The sequence below is a fragment of the Entelurus aequoreus genome, linkage group LG07, assembly GCF_033978785.1.
Source record: "Entelurus aequoreus isolate RoL-2023_Sb linkage group LG07, RoL_Eaeq_v1.1, whole genome shotgun sequence".
Taxonomy (NCBI): Eukaryota; Metazoa; Chordata; class Actinopteri; order Syngnathiformes; family Syngnathidae; genus Entelurus; species Entelurus aequoreus.
This window is the reverse complement of record NC_084737.1, coordinates 30,104,936-30,122,567: the sequence shown is the minus strand read 5'-3', so window position 1 is coordinate 30,122,567 and position 17,632 is coordinate 30,104,936. Positions and strand designations below refer to the sequence as shown.

Sequence of the window (17,632 nt, the reverse complement as noted above, 5' to 3'; positions counted from 1 at the left end):
CCTCACGTGCCCCTCAACCAGTAGACGCGTGTATTTATGGCTCTTGCCATGTGGCAACTATTGCACGGATGCGCACATCACACAGATGACCCTCCCAGCTGTATGCAACAATCATTACACCACCCCTGCACAAAACCACTAAAAAGAAAGCTATAAGTTATTAAGAAATGTTTTTTTTGTTTATTCAGCTTGACGTTGATTCAGTTACAAATAAAACCAGATTAAAGACAAAACAAAATCTACATAAAACCCTCATTGGAATGCTTGCTTTCCAGAAACAGATGAAAAAACACAAGAACGCTTAAATGAAAACCCTCAACAATTTAGCTATTGTACATCTCTTGCAGTAGCTGTAATCTGCCACAAGTGTTTGGCTGAGCAGATTTAGGAGGTAAACCTGCAGCTGCCCTGTCACTTCCTCTCCTCTTGCTGTCACTTCCTCTCCTAAGTACTCAGTCCTGTTGAACAATACGGAACAACATTGTTAACTGTGCACTGACTTCATATGACCTAAGATCCATTTTTTTTAAATTTGGTATGAGCACTGCACAACGAATCCCTGCTACTACAAAGACTGTGGCAATGGTGACAAAGCTGGTGGTGTTGGCATTAAATACTTACCCCTTTTTCACTTTAAAATCGCCCTTGACGTCCATATCCGCTGTTTGAGCTTCCTCCATAGCCACCTAGTAGCATAATAAATATGCCTTCAGGTTTTGTATGAGTACACAATCATTTGCATTGACTCGCCCTACTTACCATAGCTCCTGCTGCCTCCACCACCGCTGCTGCTGCCACCACCACCGCCGCCAAAGTTGTTCTTCATTGGGCCAAAGTTAGAAGACTGGGAATCGTAGTGGCCCATATTATTGTAGTTTCCACCACCGCCTCCACCACCACTGCCACAATTGCCTGCAATTTTAAATAAGCAAAGGTATTTGTTATGATAAAAAAAAATTGCATTCAGGATGACTGATGAAAATATTCACCATAACCGTTGCTGTCATAGCCATTTCCACCATAGCCTCCTCCTCCGCCGCCACCACCTCCTCCTCCTCCTCCACCACCCTGGTTGTAGCCCTGGTTATAACTACGGCTGCCTCCATTGTTGTTATATCCACCAGGACCACCTCCATAGCCTACAAAAAATATATATTTTTAGTATGTATCCTAAAAGGAGGGAGGTACTTGTGCATAATAAGCATGAAGTCCAAGAAATAATCCACTTACCACCACCACCACCACCGCCGCCGCCATCACCTCCATTGCAGTTGTAATGGCTGTCTCCATATCTGCCCCTGCCACCTGAAGTAGAAGTACATGTCAAGTCTGGACCATACAGACAACACATAACATCTGTTACTATGGCAAACGGTGCTTACCCTGATTGTAACCTCGGTCATAGTCATAAGGCCTTCCGCCGCCACTGCTGCTCCGACCACCTGAAAATCCTGACAGTGGCCAAAAATTAGCACGTCATGTTACATATCTGCTACAATGTGTCATGAAGTCCACGTACCTCCTCTCATGCCCATTCCTGACTGCATATCTTGTCGTGGGAGGGCCTTTCTGACTTCACAGTTGTGGCAGTTAATTGTGTGATATTTCTGAACTGCAGAAAAATAAAAACAAATTGTTAGTAAAGAAGTACAATTTTTACTATCCAATCAAATATGTAGAAATCAACACTTACTGACGATCCTGTCGACGGAGTCGTGGTCATCAAAAGTGACAAAGGCAAAGCCCCTCTTCTTACCAGTGACACGATCATTCATTATTTCAATGACCTCAATTTTTCCAAACTCCTGGAAGTAATCGCGCAAATGCGATTCCTCTGTGTCATCTTTAATGCCGCCGACAAATATTTTCTTCACAGTTACATGCGCGCCTGGTCGACTGGAATCCTGTATGCAGAGACGGTCACGCCATTAGTCTCTCACACCATCAAGACCAAATAGCTGGATTCATTAATTAAAGATTACGCACCTCTCTGGAGACCGCACGCTTAGGTTCAACCACTCTTCCATCCACCTTGTGAGGGCGGGCATCCATTGCAGCATCAACCTCCTGTACTGATGAGTAGGTGACAAAGCCGAAACCCCTGGATCTCTTGCTGCCGGAGTCTCTCATGACCTAAGTCAAAACATGAGATGAATACACATTCTCATATAGTAAATATGATTGGAATTAACATCACTTACCACACAATCCGTTAGACTGCCCCATTGTTCGAAATGGGCCCGCAGGCTCTCGTCTGTAGTCTCAAAACTCAACCCTCCGATGAACAGCTTGCGAAGCTGCTCTGGCTCACGCGGAATCTAATACGGGACGAAGACAAAATGAGTGATTTATCAAACGCAATGTGTAATTTTCTGCTTTGCTACAATAACACATTTGGGTCGAGCGCTAAATTAGTGTTTACGATCGACATCCAGTACTGGGTGGGGGAGGAAGACATTTCCGCCATTACACTACCGAAATCAATTGCGCTGATGTATTGATGGCAAATGTGCAGCTAAAACGCACCAAATTTACATTAGAATATCCGATGGGACAGCAGATATTTGGTTGAGTTATACCATGGGCGTAACAAATCAAACTGAGAGCAAATGCAATAAATACGTAGTAAGCGAGAACAAAAGACCACGAGGATTGGGCTCTTACAAAATGGCGGCGTGGCAGCTCTCGTCCCGCATTTTAAACAAAAAAAAAGGTCTGTAATACCGGCTGCCAATAGCTAAATCCCATTCTACATCGAACACGAGTTATATTGAGTACTTACATCCTTTGACATCTTGCAGATTTAGTTATGACGACAAGTTTGTGCGCGGAAGGTGAACTGCGTCAGGAGAGCTCAGACTGCCCTTCAACAGTAGAATAAATAGAAACACGTCCACTTCTTTGACTCCGCTATTGGTCAGTGCTTCCCGCTGCGGCCATACGTCACTAAAATCTGACCGTTGATTGGAGAAAATTCTGTCAGTCATTATATCGTCCAATCGCAATGAGGTAGGCGTGTGCTTGTGCGGCGACAATAAAAAGATGCGTATTTTCTACCGTATTCAGGAATAGTATTCTTAAAATATTTCCTTTTGACCAAAAGTCAAGTCGGTGCATATATATTAACATTTGACCCGATTAAACTATATGCTAGTTATTGTGCATTGAGCGCAATTTAACCTAAAAGTGGCTGTGGGGGTGGGGATACGCGCGTCTCACTCGTGTATTTGTCTCATCGGCAATCTATCAACCTTATATTCTGTGACGGTTTCCTGCCAAAGCTGCATTATAACCACAAACATTTAAGTCGTGACGGTAAATGGTGTCTATATGTTGAAGGGAATAGGAACTGAGTGAGTAAGTGGGTCAGCAGCTGACCGAGGGGCGGATACGTTCATTGTGAGCCTTTAACGCGCGCTTTTTTTTTTTACGCACAAGCAAGCGCACAGTACCTTTTATGCGGTCTAAGCTACATGCTAACTTAGCCGCGGGTCCACAGGACACGAATTCGCTCTGCAGGTAATCGATCGGAACTGTCGTCCTTCGCGTCTATAAGGTAAGCAAACGTGTAAGTACCGTAGCGCCGTGTGCGGCTGCAAGTAGTGTTTGTTCAGTAGGAGTTCGTTAGCTAGTAATCGCCCACTTCAACCGCTAGCTAGCAAGCATCCCTTCGATAGTCATTGATTAGCTAGCAAGGAGCAGCACTGAATTTGCACTTACATCAATATACCTTGTTTTTTTGCATTCTGTCCACGGCTACGCATGGCTATAGTCCCCTTACGAAATGCTCGGTTTGATGTGTCGCTTGAGAAACAAACAAACCATATTGTTGTTATCGCAATGCTAGCCCGGTGTTAGCTTATTTTGTGGTGACCAGAAGAAAAAACCTGGGGCCTATTGGCTGCCTGGTTGCCAGTCGGTCACCGTTTTGAATTTTTGATCTGCAGGTGAACAATATCGTCCTGCAACATTTTGCCAAACAACTCTGCAATGGGCAAAAAGTCTCGCGAAGACGACTCCTCATCATCGGATGAAGAAGAGTATGTTGTGGAGAAGGTGCTGGACAGGAGGGTGGTGAAAGGCAGAGTCGAGTTTTTTCTCAAGTGGAAGGGATATTCAGAGTAAGTTTTGATTGCATCTTTATTTTTATTTTTTTTAAAGTACCAATGATTGTCACACACACACTAGATGTGGTGAAATTTGTCCTCTGCATTTGTCCCATCCCCTTGGGGAGCAGTGGGCAGCAGCGGCGCCGCGCCCGGGAATCATTTTGGTGATTTAACCCTCAACTCCAACCCTTTGTTGCTGGGTGCCAAGCAGGGAGGTTATGGGTCCCATTTTTATAGTCTTTGGTATGACTCGGCTGGGATTTGAACTCCAACCTACCGATCCTCAGGGCGGACACTCTAACCACTAGGCCACTGAGATGGTAGCAGCATTTGCACACATACTAAACAGGCAACAGTAGAGGCACAACTGTTTATTATACCGTCATTGTTTACCTTGACTTGTAAAGCAATTTGTGACAAGCTCTTGTCTGTCTGAGTGCAGAAAATACAGCTCACCTGCATTATACCACAATCTATGATATGATTGCAGATAAAAACATGCATTTAAAAACTTCATATCTTAAACAACATGGCTTTTATTATAGCCCATATGCATTAATTGCAACTATACTAACAATTTATTTATTTTATTTTTATTTTTTTGAATTAGGACAATGCATATTCATCAACATAGAGCAACAATGTAAATATGGCGGAGTTAGCACAATAGCTAATTTTCATCCGTTGTCCTAAGGCAGGTTGATACAGTAAACATTCAACAGGTCACGATACAAAATAATACATCAATCACAAAACATTACACATTACAAGCATATCATAAGCACAGACCATGGACACAAAAATAAAACAAATAACAAAATTAAAAAAACATGTGAATACCTTTTTTTTTTTGGACTATAAATCGCTCCGGAGTATAACTCGCACCGGCCGAAAATGCATAATAGAGAAGGAAAAAAACATATATAAGTCGCACTGGAGTATAAGTCGCATTTTTTGGGGAAAATTATTTGATAAAACCCAACACCAATAATAGACATTTGAAAGGCAATTTAAAGTAAATAAAGAATAGTGAACAACAGGCTGAATAAGTGTACGTTATATGACGCATAAATAACCAACTGAGAACGTGCCTGGTATGTTAACGTAACATATTATGATAAGAGTCATTCAAATAACTATAACATATAGAACATGCTATACGTTTACCAAACAATCTGTCACTCCTAATCGCTAAATCCGATGAAATCTTATACGTCTAGTCTCTTACGTGAATGAGCTAAATAATATTATTTGATATTTTACGGTAATATGTTAATAATTTCACACATACTGTAAGTCGCTCCTGAGTATAAGTCGCACCCCCGGCCAAACTATGAAAAAAAACTGCGACTTATAGTCCGAAAAATACGGTAATCTAATTGTGCGTGCATGTCTGATTAGTTTTCAACCACTGTTTTAGTGCAGTTTTAAATGTTAAATAGGTGTCACAGTTTCTGCAGCCTGTTCCATGACTGTATGCCTCTGATAGAGCCCACCATTTGGCCAAATTTTGTCCTGCGCCTTTGTGCTTTGCAGTCCCCTCTGGTCACTGCTCTGGTGTTTACTTGACTGTTATTTTTTTAATTAATAAAATCTATCAAGGGAGGGGGAGCAACAACAATGCATGTTTTTAGTTATGTTCTATTCAATCAATCAATCAAAGTTTATTTATATAGCCCTAAATCACGAGTGTCTCAAAGGGCTGCATAAGCCACAACGACATCCTCGGCTCAGGTCCCACATCAGGGCAAGGATGCACAGATGAGTGGTCCACCCCGAGTCCCGATTTTGAACAGCTAGCGCGTCATCTGTGGTCACCTAATCTGTGCCCCCCCTCTCCACGAAGGAGGGGAGGGCAGAGCAGAAAAGAGACGGGAGATCACCTGGTCTAAAAGGGGGGTCTATTTAAAGGCTAGAGTATACAAATGAGTTTTAAGATGGGATTTAAATGCTTCTATTGTCCCCAACTTACTCTATTGTGAATTACCCTTAGGAAGCACAACACATGGGAACCAGAGAAGAACCTGGACTGTCCAGAGCTTATTTCTGAGTTTATGAAGACCTACAAAAAAAGTGGGACCTCTACTCCAACTAGTGGGGGCAGCAAGCCAAGCACAGCCCCGGCTGGACGTACAAAGGACTCCGGTGGCTCTAAGAAGAGGGGCTCGGATGACGACGAGGAGGGTGGAAGCAAACCTAAGAAGAAAAAGGAGGTAGAATTACATTATTCTCACCTGTATTTTGGTTTGCTTCTAAATATTGGGGTGCAAGGGAGTGTTTTATATCTACACTTTGACTCCACTACTCTTTGTGGTAGCACACGTTTAATTAAAAGTGCTGTGGTCCACTGCCATGCATCATTCATGTTAAGTTAAGTTGGCTCTGTCTTTCAGGAGGAAATTCTAGTGGCTCGTGGCTTTGAGAAAGGCCTTGAACCAGAAAAAATTATTGGTGCAACTGACTCGTGTGGTGATTTGATGTTCCTAATGAAGTGGTAAGTTGTTTGTTTTTTCTTCAAGTGTATATATACTAACTATAGCTTAGTGAGGCCTGAAAAGAGCTACATCACTTTTGGAAGACAATATTTAAGTATGTTTCAAATAAATAAATAATTGAGATGTGTAATAATATGCCTGTCATTAATATAATCAGATAAAATGTCAAAAGACCTTTCAAACCTGACAGATCCGTAAATTGTTTGAGCAGAAAAATGTCATAAATTAACTACACTGCAAAACATTTAGAAAGTGCTATGTCACATGAACAGTTTTTTTAAAGTTACATCTCATTCTGACATGAGAAAAAACACATCATGCGACAAAAAAATAGTTCACATTTAAATATCAATTCAATACACAAAGCAGTTTGGTCAACAAAGATAAAGTTATGTTTTCAACACCACCGTGTGGTTCAGTGCAACAAAACATTCTATAAGTGTTGTTACTTGGGAACACTGACAAAGATTGTAAATAAATCAGAGACAAGTGACCATTCTAGGATTAGGATGACGTGACTCAAAAGATATGGTTTCTAAATTGTAAATATAAATGTAAACAACTACAAGATGTTATAAACAAGCCATATTCAGATTGCTTGTCTCCCACCTCTTCAAAGCCCCACTTAGGGACTTTTAGTTTTGGTTGATTTTGGCAGCACCATTGGACAAAGCGGTAGTGTTTTACATGAAGGAAGACCACATTTCTCATGAGGACTCGCGCATAGCGTAAACCGTCAGAAAATACTGTCACGTACATACAAACTGACACAATAATACCACAATGATTCCGTGTGACCAATCTTTCGACAGTAGGAACCTACATATTTTACTTAAACTTGATCTATGCGGTTTGCAGTCATGGCATTGTTTTTTCCCTTTTATAGTACTTTTGAGTTTGTTGCGTGGCTGGTCGTGTCAGTGTGGAACTGCAAACTCTCAACCTGCTGGCTGTTTATTGCTGCCGTGCAAATTACGATAGCCAACATTAGCATTGTAGTTTTTATTTGAGCATCGAAAATTACTTGCTAGTAAAGCAGGAACAGAGCCCAGGCAGCACCAGTCGGAAATCCCTCCTCGTCTTTGAGCTCACGCCAGCGTGCGAAAGCCGGGCCAATGTTGATCCTTGACTGTGCTTTTATCCGAGTAGCCTCCCTTTTTGTTTTTTGTCTCCTCAGACAAAACTATTTGTTTTTGTGGTTGTTTTGCAGCTTCTGCCATGTTAGCAGTAATTTCACATAGGCGTTCGCATCAACTTCTGTTTTTTTTTTACGAATGATAAAGGGGAGAGTGACGTATGCCGTGAAGCAAGTCAGCACATTTGTAGTTTTTTGTGTGGCGGGGTTCCTGCCACCCTCCTCAAAATTGCTTAGTGCCAGGGAAAGCAATACAGACCCCATCAGGCCGTAACAAAAGTGTCATTAAACTAGTTTGGATTTTCCCCTAGACCAAGATACCTGTGGTCAGGGGCGTAGTTATGGGTGTGGTCACCATGACGCCATCGACTAATTTGCGTAATTTGCTATGATGGTATATTATATTTCTTTAAAAAGGCAAAAAAATGTATACATACATTTGAAAACAAATCTGTTATTAATAATTAGTATCAACATATTTTTTAGTTTTGTCATATTTTCAATTGTTGCTGCTTATAGTACAATGTACTTTGACATTGTTTTAAGTGTCTAGAGACTTTTAATTACTTTTTTTTTTTAAAGTTAAAAACGACTAGCAGAAAATCGAGCATCTTTTTCTGGTGTTATTATAAAATGTACTACTGTTTACTCTACTTCTGTCCCAAATGTCCCTTGCAAAAGAGGTGAGCATGATGTCACACTTTCTTTGCGCTGCTGCTCAAGATGGACTTTTTCTCCTTCAAAGCTGCCAATGTCCTCTTTAATATTTGCACATTTTGTAAATCGCTATCCGCGGGTGTATCTGGGATATATTAAAATTACGTCAGTATTGTAGACGTGCTGACAACGCTCCAGACAACTGTGTGCGCTGTGTTTGCATCCGGTTTCAGCAGCGTCGTTTTCTGTAATCAAAGTGTTTTTCCGGTGGTCGAGTTTTTGGTACATCATGTTTCATGTTTGTGTGGTTTGGATTTGATGTCAGTTTTTCCTATGTTTTCAAACACACCGTCCATGCCTAAAAGGTGATTGGCGGAGAATGAGGAAGTGTTGTTGTGTGTCTGCAGAAGTGCGTAGATGAAAGTGTATGCAAGGGAGGTAAAACCTGTGAAATTGTGCCGGTTGTTAGCCTAAGATTTTAATACAAGTTTAAAATAGCCTCAGACTTTGTCTGATTTCTTCTGGGGGCTACAAAATATTATATTACTTTAATTTGTTGTCGCGCAAAAAAAAATATTTTCAAGGTGTGGTGGTAATGAAAATGCTGTGGCGGCGCGCCACATTCAATTACATTAAGGAGGAACCCTGTAGTTGTAAGTCGATGTATCATCCCAAAAGTTATAAAAATATTTTATGAAGGTTGAAAAGTTACTTAGTGCTCTTTTAACACTCTCAGGCGGTCAGAGCCTGTGAAGAAGGACTTGTGTTGCACTTTCAAAAGTAAAAACATGCAAGTTATAGAATTCAAACTCTTAATATTTTTCCCTGCGTAGTATCATTTTTGGGTGGGACAAATCCCCAATAGTAACTTTGAGATTAAACATGTCAGAATATAGAAAATATTACAACGTTTATCTTAGTTGACCTGGAATATTTAACATAGTTGTTTATAAATGTAACACAGATTTGGTCGTTAAAAGTGGTAACACAATAATTCTTTTTTTTATTTTTTATTTTATTTCGCATTTTTAAATTTTGATAAAATTTCACATGAGAACTCATAATTACATATTCTATATAGCCTTTATCCTAGTCTGATTCTGCAATCGTTTTTTTTTTTGGAGGATCAATTTGAGCTTCACTAATTAATGTTTAACCATGAAAAACCAGTATTCTAAACATAAAACCACATACAACCAGCAATGGCGTCCGTTTTCGGGGGAATCCCCAGTATTGTCATATAGACATGTGGCACATGCACAGTGACAGGTTTTAACTGCAACACAGTTCGGGGAATGCAGTTTGCCAACAGTTTTCTGGCTGTCTCTTTTTTTAAATAAATACATAATCTGCTGTATGTTAAATAATTGGTTATTTGTCATTAATAGCAATCGATTTATCAATTCATGGGACCTGCACACATTTAGTCTTCACCATATTGATTTTGCATTATAGCTTGGTTCAAACGACTTGGGCGGTAGAAGTCAAAGGTCTGACCTCCAGAGTGTTTCTTTAGGTGTGAGGACAAAATATTGATATGGCAATCAATCACGGTACTTTTTTATCAATTATTTTTTTAATTCCACAATATTTGCAGGCATGTGAAATGGTAGTTCTGAACCAGTTGTAGTTCTTGAGCATTTAGCCAGCGATAAGGTATATTTTTGACGTGACGGCTGTACACAGTGGTCACAACACCGGGGGGGCGTGGCTATAGGACAGAGTTGCCAAATGGGAAATGTTTTGAGTTATTTTCATGTATGTTATAGAAAAACATTTTTTTACATTATATACTCAATGGCAATAATGTTAGTAAAATATCTACTAAAAAACTGAAAATTTTGTGGTACGTTGTACGTGACGTGTAAGTGTCAAAAAGACAACCAAAAGTGATTGGTAGATGAGAATACATCTAAAGGTAAAATATAGTGTAGAAATGCACGCAATTGCTGGAAGTGTAGTTTTGATTTAAAAAAAAAATATATATTTCAGGGCTTGCGTGGCAGCACTTCGTGCTGATAGAAATGTTCTTCTTTTTTTGTCAGTTTTCCTCCTTTTTTTTTCTCTCATATTGTGCTCACATGTCTGTATTTGTTGTGTAGGAGTCAAAGACAAAGGCACAAACATGAGTTCAAAATGCATAATGAGTATTTGTCCTAATTGCTTCATTATATGAAGTTAGTCCAAAGGCTGTGCAGTCGTGAGTAATATTGTGTGCTAATTCAAAATTTCTCTTTTGACATTGGCATTTTGTCATCAGAGAACATGGTTGGTTGTCACACTTTTTATTCTAGTGGGAATTGCTTAGCATTAAAACATCTTTCTGTACTTATTATACATTAAATTGTAGTTCAAGGTGTTTGCTTGAAACGTGTATCCCTCTCATTTTTCAACTCAAGCACGGCATTGTCCGTGGGTGCTTGGGCCCCAAAGCACCCACGGGATCGGCGCCAATGGACGAACCCCCCCAAAATATAATTTATTGCTATTATCCAAACTAACAACAGCGTAGACTAGTTGGCTAGTTAAGAACAATCCAAACTATAGCTTTCCCTCCACACTTTTCAAGCGTAACAATTGTAAAACCATTGTGTAAAAAGCCTAGTTGACTAATAAATGAGGTGTTGAGCATTTACAGTTTGACATGATAAACAAAAAAAGAAGCAGTCTTACTCCAGAGAAGACCTTGTAGTTGAGCTCTGATCCCAATTCTTAATATTCCCCTATCACAATTTGAGTGTGACAACCAACTAGGGCTGGGCGATATGGCCTTTTTTTAATATCGCGATATTTTAAGGCCATATCGCGATACACAATATATATCTCGATATTTTGCCTTAGCCTTGAATGAACACTTGATGCATATAATCACAGCAGTATGATGATTCTATGTGTCTACATTAAAACATTCTTCTTCATACTGCATTAATATATGCTACTTTAAAACTTTCATGCAGAGAAGGAAATCACAACTAAAAAAATCACAATTTTTTAATACGTGTCGATCTGGAAATGTTTGCCTCGGCATTTTGATGGTGTGGGCGTTTGACACCGAACGGAGATGTTGACATGCGGAGTAAGCACTCTTCATTCTCTAGCAGGTGACTTTTCAAATGATGCTACATATTAGCAGTAATGCTACTTTTTATAGAAAAGCTTTTGCCCCACACTTGACAAATTACGGTTGTCTGTTCGACATATTCCCACTTGAAGCCAAACCACCGCCAGACGATGGACCCCATGCTGTTTTTTGGGGGAACTAATTATTCCTTAATTTGTTACCAGATTCGCACCTTCTCTCTCCCGTATTACCACTCGCACGGCTGCTCTAGCATCACAGCTAACGTTACCCATGCTGCTACCTCTTTGATGCGCGAGGGCGTATACGTATGTGACGTATGTCGTGACAGTATGTGACGTGTGTAAGAAGGTGCGCTTGTCTGTCTGTGAGAAGGAGACACAGGAAAGAGCGAGGAGAGCCTGTAGTGCAGGGGTCACCAACCTTTTTGAAACCAAGGGCTACTTCTTGGGTACTGATTAATGCGAAGGGCTACCAGTTAGATACACACTTAAATCAATTGCCAGAAATAGCCAATTTGCTCAATTTACCTTTAACTCTGTTATTATTAATAAATAATGATATTTATCTTTGTGGAAACACTGATCATCTTAATGATTTCTCACAATGAATATATATAGAAACAGATAAATATCAATATGCAACACTTTATTTTTATATTTTCTCTAAGTGCACATTTTTCAAATTTAACATTTTCAAATGATCACTTCTAAGACAGTCTTGTGAAATCACAATATCCCATTTTAACTAGCTAGCCACTAATATTTTTTTTAACAAATCATGAATTACTTTGCACCATGTTTGTACAAATAATAACTCATGTAAAATACAAAAGTAAACACTCAAATTTTTAAATCATGTCACACTTTGAACTGGACACCAAATCTGTTATCTGTTTCTTTGTCAGTTAGTGGGAAGCCTGGCATTGCATGCTGTTAACTAGTGTGTTGTACTCTGGTGTGTAACTTGACACTGCAACTCTGAGTGAGTCTTGCAGATGTGCATCAGTGAGGCGTGTTCTGTGTTTGTTCTTGATGAAGTTCATGTCAGAAAAGGCTGATTCACAAAGATAAGATTTTTCCTCATTGTTTGCGGAACCTTCTTAATCTTTTGGACATATTTTCACAGCAATCTGGCCTTAAGCTTAATTATGATAAATGTAAAATGTTAAGGATCGTAAATCTAAAGGGAACGTCCTTTCGAATGGAATGCAAAGTGCCTGTTTTGTGGACAGATGGACCAGTTAACATACTTGGTGTTGTTGTCCCAGAAAATCTGGAAGATCTAGGCTCAGTAAATTATGATAGTCGACTAAGAAAGCTGGACAAAATTATGCAATTATGGAAAGGGAAATCCCTAACCTTGTATGGTAAAATGTCTACTGCCAACTCGTAAATTATTCCTCAATTTATTTATTTGTTTTTGTCATTACCAGCTCCATCACAAAACTTTTTTAAGATTTATGAGCGGAGGGTCTTCGATTTTGTCTGGAACGGCAAACCAGAAAAGATTAAAAGAAAGGTTTTGTACAAAGAGTATGAATATGGGGGCCTGAAACTTCTCAACCTTGAAGCTATGTGTCTGTCTTTAAAAGCATCAATTGTTCCAAAGATGTATTTAAACATTGAGTGGTACACAAATGTCCTGTTGGACAAAAAACATGTACTGTATCAAAAGAAATGGTATCCTTTTTTACAAGTGATCCCCTCCCAGAGAGTCTGCTGGGAAACATAAAGGAAACAATCCACTCATAGTGGTGTTTTCAATTTTATGTGCCAGAAAAAAGAGACGATATTTTGCAGCAGTTAATATGGATGAACTCTAATATTGTAATAGATGGAAAGCCTTTCTTTTGGAAAAATATGTTTGAAAGAGGAATCATTTTTGTCAATGATATTATCAATGAGAATGGTAAAATTATGAAGTATGATGAATTTAGAGCTATGTATGGTGATGCTTGCTCAAGCTTTTCATTTGATCAACTAACTGGAGTAATTGGGAAAAGATGGAAACAAATAATTAATTATGGAACTACTAAATTATTAGTTTGTAAACCTCTAATAAGAAATTCTAGTTGGCAAAAAGGAACTAAAATAAATAGAAAAATATATAATTTTTATTTAATAAAGAAATCTTTGAAGGCTGCCTCATACAACACAAATGGAAAATGGGAGGACTTTTTTGACTGCCCGTTGCCATGGGATGCCATATTCAAACTAATCTATAAAACCACTATCGATGTGCAAAATCGTTATTTTCAAATTAAAATTATTTATAACTTCTTACCCACAGGGAAAATGTTAAAATTATGGAATATGACAGAGTCAGATGATTGCCGATTTTGTTGTCAGGAGCCTGAATCCACCCTGCATTTGTTTTGGTATTGTCATATTGTGTCTTTGTTTTGGGTGGAAGTTGAAAAAATGTGTTTAAGGATTGGTTTGTTTATGAAGGTTAATGTGGTTTCTGTTATTTTAGGAGAGTTCATTGACAATCATGATTTAGTCAATTTAATTATAGTACTCGGTAAAATGTTTATTTTTAAGGCCAAAATCAGATATTCACTTAGTATTACTTTCTTTAAAACATTTATTCAGTATTTTCTAACTTTAGAAAGTTACTGGACTGTACATAAATACTTATTTTGAAAATGTAATTTTGTTTATAAATTATATGCAATCTGTTGTGTGCCCTAATTTTTTTCTGTGTACATGAATGAAGGTGTGTGTTGCTGAGTCCGACTTGGACATTATCTGGACTGGGCCTGGTTTAAAAAACCCTTTAAACAAATCTAATTTCATTGACAACCTGGTCTGTTGAAGATAAGGCCCTTTTTTTAAAAATAAAATAAAATAAGATAAATAAATAAAAAACATTTTCTTGGATAAAAAATAAAGTAAAACAATATAAAAATAATTACATAAAAAATAGTAATTAATGAAAATGTTAGTGGACCAGCAGCCTATACAATCATGTATGCTTCAGGGACTGTGTCCCTTGCAGATGTGTTGTCTATGTTGTGGGAACCAGAATATTGGTAGCAGAAAGAAATAACCCCTTTTGTGTGAGTGGGTGTGGATGAGTGTGCATGGGGGAGGTTGTTTGGGTTGATGCACTGATTGAAAGTGTATCTTGTGTTTTTTCTATGTGGATTTAATTTTTTAAAAAAAAAAAAGTTTTTTTTAAATTTTGTTTTTTATTTTTAATTTTTTATTTTTTTTTAGAACAGGCCCGCGGGCGACTCATCTGGTCCTTACAGGCGACCTGGTGTCCGCGGGCACCGCGTTGGTGACCCCTGCTGTAGTGTAATGGTAGCAGCTAAAAGCAACTGCGTGGGAACGTATACTCTGATATAGTCATTTTCTATATCACACAGAGACAAACCCGTGATATATCGCATATATCGCCCAGCCCTACAACCAACCTTGTTGTCACTGACAAGACTACTATTTGAATACTGGAGGACCAAGGACAAATTATGTAGAAACCCCCTATTGTGTTTTGGTCGTTTCATAAACTAAATGATTTATGCAGATTTTCTGAATTGTGTTTACATCTATTAATTGTAACGCTGGGCTATATTTCCCTCTCTCTCCTACAGGAAAGACTCTGATGAGGCCGACCTTGTGCTTGCCAAGGACGCCAATCACAAGTGCCCGCAGATCGTCATAGCCTTCTACGAGGAACGCCTCACCTGGCACGAAGACAGCGACAAGAAGGAGAAGGACGCTGTCAGCGCGTGAGTTGCTCACCTCCAAAAGGAAAGGGCAACTTCCCCGCTACAGGGACAACCTTGAGTCAGACATTTTTTTTTCTCCCTCACCCATCCCCTCCTCTGTACATTGTCCAACAAAGACACTAATACAGTGGACACAGATCCTCAGCCATGACCCACTGGTGCTCAAGGGCCCCCACTGCTGAGGAGGATCCATCACGTATAGGAGAGGCTTTGGCAGATATGGGTGATGATATCTTTTGGGAGTGTTTCTACTGTTCTGTCTTTGTATTCTTGACCTTCTTTTTTCCAAAATGTTTTAACTCACCCTGTTTTGTAATCATGCTTCTTAGATATTTTGCATCCTCAAGCACATTTGAGTCATCAACTGCAGTCTTTTGTGGGAAATGTAAAAAAAAAAACCCGGCCAGCTGGTCAACAGTTATCTTGTTAAACACACACACATCATTCTACTGCATCATTTGCGTTTTAATTCCCCTGTTTTAAAATCTTATCACTAGAAACAAAACACACTCAAGAGGTCATAGGCCAATTATATTATGTATATGAAAGTAGTGACAATATCCTTGTTTGTTTGTGTTTTACATTTTAGACACTGTGTTGTGTTTTTTAATTTCTCGATGCTATTACAGTACAGTCCAATTACAATAAATTGAGTTTTTGCTCGTATTTGCTCTTTTCTCCCCCCCCCCCCCCCCCCCCCCTAATTAAACAGCAACATTCTCTTGCTCTAGATTAGAACCAGAAACATTGGTCACCAGTGCAGTGGTTGAGGTCTGCCATCTTGTGGACAAAAATATATGGCTTGACTCAGGCTTTTTGCTGATGGCTGGCCTTGCAGTTGTAATGATTATTTTTTAAATTCTTAATACTAATGATCATTAAGGTTGTATTGGGTGCTATAGTATGTGCACAGGAAGCACTGAGATATCACATTAATCGTAGGGATTCAACACCATTTCTCTGTGCTTCCTGTTTCTATCTTCAGCAATTAAGATGTATTCTAGATTGGTGATAGTTTTGTAAATTGGCGTCTTGTTTTTACGAATGTTTTTAATTTTTGCTTAGATTACCATTTAAGCTATTTTAGCTTTTTTAATTTGGCAATGTGACTTTTAAAGTGAGCCTTTTTTTCTTTCACGATGTTACAATTATATACATGCTTTAATAAATTGTTTGGATGTTCAAATTGCTCCTGAGTTTTATTTTTTGAATTATAATTGAGAAAATGAGTTATTTAGCGAAAGGGTCAAGCAGTAGCAAATTAATGGATATGTAAGACTCTGTACCACCAGCAGATGTCACTGTTGGGCAAAATGAGGCATACTGTATTCATATTTGTCTGCATGGCTCCAAATGTGTCAATGTTAGGGACGCTCAAAAACATGTAATGTCATCAGAGCTTTGTAGATTAGACCCATCCATCCATTTCCTACCGCTTGTCCCTTTTGGGGTTGCGGGAGGTGCTCGAGCCTATCTCAGCTGCATTCGGGCGGAAAGCAGGTTACCCATTTGTAATCAATACTATACCCAGAACTGTTTCTAAATATTGTACACTGCAAAAAAGAGCTGACAAAATATAAAATACAAAGACTAGATTTCGGGAAAAAAAATACTAAAAAGTAGTGAACATTTGTCAATGCAGCTATAGTTAATTTTACCTGATAATACATCCTGGATGAATGGACAACAACTCTTATGTGCGAAACACTTGAACAGTTTTCTGTGACCCCCTGTGTGTTCTCAAACTCTTCATCATGTACCCCCTCAGAAGGGCACTTGGCTCTCAAAGTACCATCATAAAGACTAACATTAAGATACAAGTATTCATTAGATACAAGTGTGTTTGGTGTTTTGGACACTGTGGCATTGCACACAGTTTGAACAGTGACACTGTCCTTGAATATAGGAAAACAAAACACTGGACCTCGACCTTTATTTACCATACCATACCATACCAACTTTATTTATAAAGCCCTTTAAAAACAACCACAGTTGAAAAACAAAGGGCTGTACACCACAAAGAAATAAAGGCAAAGGACAGACTAAAAAATAAAATTTAAAACAGAAGTAAATTTGAATATTTGTTCACTGTTCTGTTACAGAGAACAAGGAAATTGGATAAAATGGCTATGATATGAAAAGGGGTAGGATTAAATAAGCTCTGCTTCTTCCTACTCCTTTTCGGACGTGCTGCAATAAAACAACTGGAATTGTGTGATGCATTACATTGTATCGTATGCATGTTCGAAATAAACTGAAACTGACCTGACTGACCTGACCTAAGTCAAGTTAGTAGGACTTTTAAAATAGAAAAAAGCATTTTATTCTGAAAACATATTTAACTTGCAATTCTTACATTAAGCATCCTTGGGATTTGCAGAATCTTTAAACACGATTTTCTATGGGGGGGGCATTTCA

The 17,632-nt window shown here is 38.8% G+C and overlaps 2 protein-coding genes across 3 annotated transcripts; one reads left to right on the top strand and one right to left on the bottom strand.

Annotated features, from left to right (window-relative positions):
• Positions 1–153: 153 nt before the first annotated feature.
• Positions 154–2,941, bottom strand: LOC133653663 (heterogeneous nuclear ribonucleoprotein A1-like). 2 transcript variants are annotated; one of them, XM_062053197.1, is made up of 11 exons: positions 2,783–2,941; positions 2,202–2,318; positions 1,987–2,133; positions 1,694–1,904; positions 1,520–1,612; positions 1,383–1,451; positions 1,231–1,305; positions 990–1,139; positions 760–912; positions 622–686; positions 154–458 (listed from the first exon to the last, which is right to left on the bottom strand). In XM_062053197.1, exons 1-10 carry the CDS (start codon positions 2,792–2,794, stop codon positions 634–636), a joined length of 1,080 nt encoding a protein of 359 aa, XP_061909181.1. In that variant the 5' UTR covers positions 2,795–2,941; the 3' UTR covers positions 154–458; positions 622–633. The 2 variants fall into 2 exon arrangements, with proteins under 2 accessions (XP_061909181.1, XP_061909180.1); XM_062053196.1 differs by having other exon boundaries at positions 154–686; positions 990–1,140; positions 1,229–1,305.
• Positions 2,942–3,062: 121 nt separating this feature from the next.
• On the top strand, positions 3,063–15,880 carry cbx5 (chromobox homolog 5 (HP1 alpha homolog, Drosophila)). Its single transcript, XM_062053198.1, has 5 exons — positions 3,063–3,556; positions 3,948–4,121; positions 6,103–6,322; positions 6,503–6,603; positions 15,077–15,880. Exons 2-5 carry the CDS (start codon positions 3,991–3,993, stop codon positions 15,216–15,218), a joined length of 594 nt encoding a protein of 197 aa, XP_061909182.1. The 5' UTR covers positions 3,063–3,556; positions 3,948–3,990; the 3' UTR covers positions 15,219–15,880.
• The last annotated feature ends 1,752 nt before the right edge of the window (positions 15,881–17,632 follow it).

Bases quoted from the DNA above. Each gene is read 5' to 3' on its own strand.
- LOC133653663 (XM_062053196.1), bottom strand. The intron at 1,905-1,986 runs GTGCGTAATCTT...CTCTGCATACAG, and splicing joins AGCGTGCGGTCTCCAGAGAG to GATTCCAGTCGACCAGGCGC. The intron at 1,613-1,693 runs GTAAGTGTTGAT...ATTTTTCTGCAG, and splicing joins CTCCGTCGACAGGATCGTCA to TTCAGAAATATCACACAATT.
- cbx5 (XM_062053198.1), top strand. From the start codon at position 3,991: ATGGGCAAAAAGTCTCGCGAAGACGACTCCTCATCATCGGATGAAGAA. The intron at 6,323-6,502 runs GTAGAATTACAT...TCTGTCTTTCAG, and splicing joins AACCTAAGAAGAAAAAGGAG to GAGGAAATTCTAGTGGCTCG. The intron at 6,604-15,076 runs GTAAGTTGTTTG...TCTCTCCTACAG, and splicing joins TTGATGTTCCTAATGAAGTG to GAAAGACTCTGATGAGGCCG.